Here is an 8,069-nt window from a genome sequence, read left to right as displayed (position 1 = left end):
GAAGATGCACTCAAACTTCGCTTTAAACCTCGCATCTCTCACTACAGAAAGGTGATTGAGTTCGATAGGCTTCGACAAGATGACGGCGAGAGTGTGGCGAAATTCTATTCTCGAATTCGTGAGGCATCGACAGATTGCAATTTTCCAGCCAGCAGCATGGAAGCCATTGTCAAATATAAACTGCTGACAGGTCTGAGGCAGTAATTCTACAGTTACTGTAGAAAAAAAGGAAGTTTTCCTGGATCAAAACACGGCGGGTGGCAATAACGACGCTACTGTAAAAGGAATTGAACTACATGCACTACCATAATCAAATTGACATTTGATCTGATGCGGAATTCAAATACAAATACAGGTTCAGCAAAGATTATGTCCTAAAAATAGTGAATGTCATTCGAAGTGACATCCTACAAGACCGGAGAGGATATGGAATATCTCCTGGGCTGCAAGTGTTAACAGCTTTGCGGACATGGGCACTCCAAGAAGTGCAACACGATGCTGCCGACCTACACGGCTTGAGTCAGCAGTCAATTACGTACGACCATAATGTTGTCGTGTAGCGCTAGCCTTGGCGAAAAGAGCTAAGTTTTTTATTTATATGCTCCGAAACTTAGGTAGCTAAAAAAGAGTAAGTTATTGTCCGTGAAATATGCGGCTTTCGGCACAAAATAGATGCCATTGATTCCTATGAATATGAAAGAATAGAATGTATGAAAGAATTTGTATTATATGAACAATTTTCGAGATACTCAGACAACACTTGAATCAATCTGTTTCAACACTGACGATATTTGTTCAAAAGAAAATTAGAATTAGTAAAAAGATGAAGAGGAAGTGTTCGCGCAGTGCGCATTCCACAGTTTTCCCCCTCGCCGGACGTCACTAATGCCTCCATACAGGAAGCGAAGAACGGTACTAGCGGCGTTGCCGGCCATCTTGCATCCAACACTCGAGCGCGCAGCTCACTTTTTCGACTTTTTGCTCTTCAACCTATCATGAATGTAAAACCTTCAAGAATAGACTAATCCTTAAGTAAAAGGACTTTTTTTAAATTCTTAACAGGAACTGTCCACGACTCACAACTTTTTAACGGGTGGTTTGTATGAAAGATTTGAGAATGGAGAATTCCATGGAAGACTTTTTGGAGATAGTGGATTTATGCTTGCACTCTAATTCACACTACTGCTACACCCAACAAATAGAAAAGAGGAAGCTTATAATAAAGCACATATTAAGACCAGGGATACAATAGAGGTCTGTTAAAACAAAAGCTCAGACGTCAATTATGAGGTGTACCTACATACGAAGCTGAGCACTGCCGAAGCAACTATTGTAGCCTTAGCTGTACTGCACAATATGTCCGACATCGAAGACCACAACAACTAAATCAAAGTGGGAATAGTAATAAGAAAAAAAATTATTTATCAAGATTTTTATTCTTTTAATCTGTCTTTTAATAATTTTACTTCCAACTCTTTTTTCTCCTTCTCTAATAATAAAATATCCATTTCCAATTTATGGCGCGCCTGTTGGTGGCTTAATTCTAACTTATGATATTCCATCTTCAGCTCATGCTCTTCCTTCATAAGTGTTTTTGTATAGTTTTTTAAGTCAATGTTACCCGCCAAAACCATGCTTCTATGACTGGTTCTGAAAACAAAATTAAATATTGCTTTAATCCGTGTAAACATTTACTTGCACACCTTTCTTTATGAACTTCTAATAATAAATGTTCTACTCTGTTCTGTAATCGATTTCTTAAATTCATTTATGTTAAATGACTCGTAGGTATAAGAATACTCACTCAGTCTTACGACGCTTGAAGTCATGAATTTTCGTTAAATGATCATTCCCTTGATTTTCCTCTATATTTTGTTCGCTTTCAACATGATCCTGAAATTTTGAATTAATTATTTCATAACATTCACAACAATTTGAATAAATAGGTACTAAATAAAATATTGTAGCTTGTACGAGTTTTGTAGATACGAATGAAGTAATCACATAAAAAATACCATTCGCGACGTGCATAAAAAATCATCCTCTGAAGAAGATTGTGAGCTGTTTCCTTCATTAGTCAGCCTTTCAGATTTTTCATTTTGCAAAATATTATTCTTTGCATCCATTTTCATTCTCCTCCAACGTCCCTTTAGTTGAGGAACATCCCGTATCTTTCCAGTCATTTCAGCTAAACTGAAATACATATCACAAAAATCTGTTAATGTACCTGTACGTACATTAGTTACACCAAGTTTTACCTGTATAAAAAACATATTCACCTGTTTTGTATCTTCAACCATTCCAAGTGTTTGCGTCTGTTAGTATCTGTGTCGGTTTGCTTATTATCGACAATATGGGATGAGTCCCGCATTAATTCTAGGAGTAAGTCCTATAAGATGAAACAACATTTTGAGACAGTCTGTAGCCATGCCGGTAATTTTATGAGACTACTTAGTGCCCGTTTTCACCATCAATCCGTAATTTTTAAGTGACCCCTATGGCAAGAAATAATAGGAATTTTGCTTACATAGGGTTCACTTAAAAATTAGGGATTGATGATGAAAGAAAACGGGTACAGGAGCAATGTTTTATGTGTACCTTTTCTTCTCGAGTCCAATTTTCGGAACGGAAACGACTTTTAATTTTATCCATATTGTTGCAACTTTTAATTGTTACCACGAATGATGACAGTTCAAAGATGACAAGTTCCGTCTGTTCATTGATTCCAATCACTTCACTGGTTAAAGTTCTTCACTGATCAGTGATCACCAACGGATATTTTTAACAACAAAACATCTGAGATAAAAAACATTTTGATTCTTTACCAGCAAATATTTCATTAAGGGCTGATTTTTCAATTGTCAGATATCTTTTAACTGAAGAAAAACTGACATGTGCCAAACTTATTCTTCACTTAAAAGTTATCCGACGATTGAAAAATCAGCTATAAGTCAGGCATGCATAAAAACGTACGAGTATAAGAGTGAACGAAGTTTAGCGCGGTTTTAAAGAGACACGGCCTAAACAATGTGTGACAATGTTTTGTAAGACCAATCCCCTCAAGATTATGATGAACGACATTACGAGTTGCGTACAAAGTGTTATAAACTGAGTCTTAGCCAAAAATACAGTTTTGGCCAGACCACGAGGCCCATTGCCTGATGATGAGCAGCTGGCGGCTAACCCCGAAAAAGAAGTAGATAGTAGAAGTAGAAGCTGATTCACAGATGCAAGTGTCTTCCGTGCTCACAGTTCTATAAGCTTTGCAAAGTCAGTCAAAGGCGTTGACTTTGGAGTAGTTTACGTCTAGCGGCTCCTATAGTAGCTTTGTCAGCCCAAACTGGTGCACCATAGCAAATGGAGCTTAGATACGTAGCATCTTGTCCACGACGCCGATTTGAGATTCCTGGGTTGTCACCGATACTCACGCACTGCTTCCTTAGATTCATAAAGCTTTTTTTTATCCACAACGAGGAAGCTCTTAGCCTGTATCTCACCTGATGCTAAGTGATGATCAGGCCGAAGGTGGAAGCGAGCTTCACCCGGAATCCTCAACCACGGAGGAACTGGCTATCTTACCTCTAACTGCCGGAACACAACAATGCTGTTAACATTGTTGTTATGGCGACAGACTTAGGTAAGATGGTGGTAGCTAGCCAGGCGGACTTAGAATAAGCCCTACCACCAACCAAACCGAACAGAAAAATCTGCCCCCACTGGGAATTGAACCCGGGACCTTTGCGTCTGAAGCAGGTGGTCTTACCACTAGACCACAGAGGCAGTTAATTATTAATCTAAGACTGCTTCGATATTGACATTTTAACGACTTGTTTTTGGAAGAAACGAGGAGGAAAAAGAAGACGTGTTTGGAGTCTCCAACAGATCCTATCTCCCGGAATTTCTCAATTCATCTCTTCACAATTCACGAAGGTAAAACACTATTTCGACCATATTTTGTATGAAATTTTCGAACTGCGGACGAAGATACGAGTAGGTTATTCTATCGTGTAACGCTACATTTTTAGTAACCCTAAACAGCTGTCGATTTGTTTTATATTTAGGATTGTCAACACTTTATTGCATAAATGGTGGCAAATTTAAAAGTTGCGTTAATTTTTGGACATCCTTTAAGTGTAATTTATGCATGGTGGTACCCTGATTATCTACATAGCGCTAAAGAAGAATGGGCCCAGTCGATAAAAGATTCAGTTTCCGACGTACTATTACATTAAATAGACACGCTGTTAGAGTAGGCGCACACCGTTGATTTTTCGTCGGCCGATAGTTTAGTCGGGCAGTTGATCAGTATGGGCATGTCTACGCCGATTCGATTTGGCCGATTCTTCATACAATTTAAAATCGGGCACAACTATCGGCCAATTAAAAATCAACGGTGTGCGCCTACTCTTAGTGTTACAGAAAGTGACGCGCTAGCTTGCAGATCTAAGCTCAGATTATATTTAAATGCCAGTTGAGAAGAGTTGCAGAAAGCTTCTATGAGATTGCTAGATTTCCACGGGTGCAGACACCCAAGATTCATTATCTGAATTATTACAATTACTAGGACCCGAGGAGGGTCATTGACATTGAACTATATTGTTGCAGAAAAGGGCATTTTTCCATTAACATACAAGCTGTATGTGATGAATTGTGATGCCTCTATGTTACATGGCCCAGATCTGCACATGATTCTACAATTTTCAACAATTCCCATTTGTGTGCAGATTTTAAAAGAGGAAAATATAAGCCATTTATCAGAAGATAGTACCTAACTACATACTTTAATAAGAATTTAAAAAAATAATTATTTAGTGACTCCTTTTTTGAATCCTCAAAGTAGTACAGATGAAGATTTCTGTTTTGAGTGGATGAGAAAAATTCTTCAAAGAGAACGAAAACCTAAAATATGATGATTTAGTTTCAAGCTTAAGAGTTCTTAAGAGGTGTAGAGATTGACGAGGTGAATACACATGATCAACTCTGTAACCTGAAGACATTATGATCAACTTTTATCAAAATCAGTGACGAAGCATACCTACTATTAAGATACAAAGTTACACAGGCAGCGGACAACAATCTACTTTAGAGTGCTACATTGAATGTTTCTCAGAATTGCTCAATATCTGCGAGTTTTATTTTTGTATGAGCATAAGCATACAATAATGCAAAGTTTTTTACTAATTAATACTCAGCTAAGTGTGCAATCAGGACAGTTATGCCCGTTTTCCCAATCAATCCCAGTTTTTAAGCGATCCCTATTAAAACAAAATTCTTGCTGTTTACTATAGGGGTCACTTAAAAATTAGGGATTGATGATGAAAACAGGCATTAGTCATTCTGAAGTAGTAAAATCCTACAACTGAAATATGTCCACGTTTGTCCGTTCAGATAAGTTGAACAGTTAAATGGACTCAAGATTGTTCACTCTTAAGGTTGCCTTGGCTACAAGTAATGCATGGTTGATGCTGTAACCATGCATTACTTGTAGCCAAGATGAACACAAATGTTCCATTACAGAAAATTCAACAGCTTCATGCTTTTAAATTCGAATCTGGGTCATGTTGTGATAGAACAAGGAATATCTTGGCATAAATTTAGTAGCAGCTACTTCTGAGCATTGAGCAATTACAACCACTGATGCATCACTACCACAGATTTTGTCGTTCCAAGACGGAGAAAAAGATGTGAAGAACATTAAAAAATTTGAGTTACTCCTGAAAAGTATGTTACATACCCATAAAATTGTTAGCTCAACATACGTTATGTAGAATTTATAAAATTAATCCTAGTCGATCAAGAATCGCCAAGCCAATCTGGCTGGAAGACAGAATTGAACATTATGAGATCTTAGATTAATATGAGACCAACCATGCTTCACTAAAAGAGCCCACTTGCAAAATTACATTTTGAGAGAGTAAGGTTATGATGATAGACAATCATCAATCAATCTATAAAACGGATAGAATCAAACGTGGAAATATAGTACCTAAGTACTGAAGAAAAATTTCAACAAGACAAGCTGGTTAAAGCACCACAAAAAATACATTTTATAAGACAAAAACAAAACAGACAAACACAGACGCCTCTTCAAACTTCAAATTCAATCAATCAATCAATGAAAAAAAAATGAATGACAGTGACAGGACAAAAATTCATTCACTCAGTGAATGACAACTCACCATTGACGTGTATACTATGGACTGGGTATACCTTTAAAATAAACGTGCTTGATACATGCACGCATCAACATCATACAGACCACAGAGCCCCGATTACGGTAACTTTTAACGTTTCCAATCCAGACGCGCTTCATCGATTCTGCGATACGATTGGTCAAAACAGCTGACGTACGCTGTTGAACGACCAATCGTATCGCAGAATCGAGAAACGTGTCTGGATTGGAGACGTTAAAAATTACCGTAATCGGGGCTCAGTGTGACTCAATAGTGACTGAGTTTCTTGCGCTGCTTCTTCTCAGCACTGGCCCATTTATTGTCCTGAAGCAGTGGTAGGGTTAATACTGGGACGTGTAAAAGTGCCTTTTTAAGCCTATTTACAGAAATAAATGAGTTTTAATGAGTTTTTTTTTTAACTGTGAGACGTGAGTCTTGCTCTTGCTTGATAAAGTGCACATAAATGAAAGTAGGTGAACCTATTTAAATCGATGGAAAAATATCAAAAATACCATCATGTGCAGTGTTGCCAGAAGGTTACTTTTGTAACCTTTTGAACTGCATTGGTTACTTTTAGGTTACACTAATGAAAAGGTAACTTTTAGGTGATTTTTCGAAAATATAAAAAATATTAATAATGTTCATTCAACTGATCGAAGATGAAAGGTGTTTGCACGAATCAGCTTGATATCAATCGCACCCCCGTATCCCCCCGTATGAAGGTTACTTTTTATTCAAAAAGGTTACTTTTTTAATATTTCTGGTAATTTCTGACAAGACCCGACTGGCAACACTGATCATGTTCCTCATGAACGAGTAAAAGTATTATAGCCCGACCAGGAACATAAAAACCCTCGCCATGTTGCGGAAAACTAATGGTACTAATTTCTTTTAATGGCAACAGTAACTGAAAACTTCATTGACATGTCACCTTGCATGTCAGTCTATTGCTGTCAAAGTGTAAACAAACTTTATTTTAAATGTGCGCAATTGATTTTGTGAATTTAACTGCTAAAATCTTTTTATAGTCGTGAAAGAAAAGTGGTTCACAATGTGTTAAAGTATTTGTCGAAGAGAAATACTAAGGGTTCGGACAATATTTTCATTGAATAATGTTTCCGACAAAGGTTGTCAAATTGACTGACATGTTTATCGTATAGTACAGTCCTCTATGAAAATTAGCTGTGGTTTGTTTCAACTACCTATTTTAAAGATTTTTGTCACTTTCTAAGTGTTGAATTTTATGGAAAGAAGTACCGAGTTTGAAGCGTTCATGAGCGTGAGTGATGAGAATTCATACATTGCAGTTGAATATTCAAGTTCTGAATTTGATTATTGATGAATAATAAAATAAATCCTACTAGCTCGATTGATGGTTTCATTTAATTTATTTAAACCAGGTTACCTATATAATCTTTATTCGTTAATTTATGAAAATATCAAATTAGGACGTAATCCTGAATCCTGAGACATAAAGTTAGCCTATTAATTTAACACAGGTACGACTGTACTCAGTGTTGCACTTTCAAATGCAATAGACGCGCCTCTATGCCAGGGTTTTTATGTTCCTGGTCAGGCTATAAATTGAAATTATAGTACCTGAGCCCCGATTACGGTAATTTTTAACGTCTCCAATCCAGACATGCTTCTCGATTCTGCGATACGATTGGTCGTTCAACAGCGTACGTCAGCTGTTTTGACCAATCGTATCGCAGAATCAGAAGCGCGTCTGTATTGGAAACGTTAAAAGTTACAGTAATCGGGGCTCTGTAAGCTGTAACAAAATCAAACGTTTGTACGGAACCCTCAGTGTGCGAGTCCGAATCGCACTTGGTCGGTTTTTAAAAATCAATCAAAGCGCCTCCATTGTATTATTTAGTCGTTGCATTACATTAT

The 8,069-nt window shown here is 37.3% G+C and overlaps 1 protein-coding gene across 3 annotated transcripts; it reads right to left on the bottom strand.

Moving 5' to 3' along the window:
* Nucleotides 1–1,417: 1,417 nt before the first annotated feature.
* Nucleotides 1,418–6,088, bottom strand: LOC135081019 (uncharacterized). Of its 3 annotated transcripts, none has more exons than XM_063975742.1 (6): nt 6,072–6,088; nt 2,599–2,796; nt 2,280–2,389; nt 2,016–2,193; nt 1,805–1,893; nt 1,418–1,650 (listed from the first exon to the last, which is right to left on the bottom strand). In XM_063975742.1, exons 2-6 carry the CDS (start codon nt 2,650–2,652, stop codon nt 1,434–1,436), a joined length of 648 nt encoding a protein of 215 aa, XP_063831812.1. In that variant the 5' UTR covers nt 2,653–2,796; nt 6,072–6,088; the 3' UTR covers nt 1,418–1,433. The 3 variants fall into 3 exon arrangements, with proteins under 3 accessions (XP_063831812.1, XP_063831814.1, XP_063831811.1); XM_063975744.1 differs by lacking the exon at nt 6,072–6,088 and adding an exon at nt 5,987–6,005; XM_063975741.1 differs by lacking the exon at nt 6,072–6,088 and having other exon boundaries at nt 2,599–3,018.
* Nucleotides 6,089–8,069: the final 1,981 nt, after the last annotated feature.

Source organism: Ostrinia nubilalis, chromosome 19, assembly GCF_963855985.1.
Source record: "Ostrinia nubilalis chromosome 19, ilOstNubi1.1, whole genome shotgun sequence".
NCBI classification, from domain to species: domain Eukaryota; kingdom Metazoa; phylum Arthropoda; class Insecta; order Lepidoptera; family Crambidae; genus Ostrinia; species Ostrinia nubilalis.
Note: the sequence above shows the minus strand (reverse complement) of the source record. Positions and strands in the feature narration are given on the sequence as shown.

Coding starts and splice junctions, on each gene's coding strand:
- LOC135081019 (XM_063975742.1), bottom strand. CDS start 2,652: ATGGATAAAATTAAAAGTCGTTTCCGTTCCGAAAATTGGACTCGAGAA. Junction 2,194..2,279: donor TGGTTGAAGATACAAAACAG/GTGAATATGTTT, acceptor TATGTATTTCAG/TTTAGCTGAAATGACTGGAA. Junction 1,894..2,015: donor TTTTATGCACGTCGCGAATG/GTATTTTTTATG, acceptor TCAAAATTTCAG/GATCATGTTGAAAGCGAACA.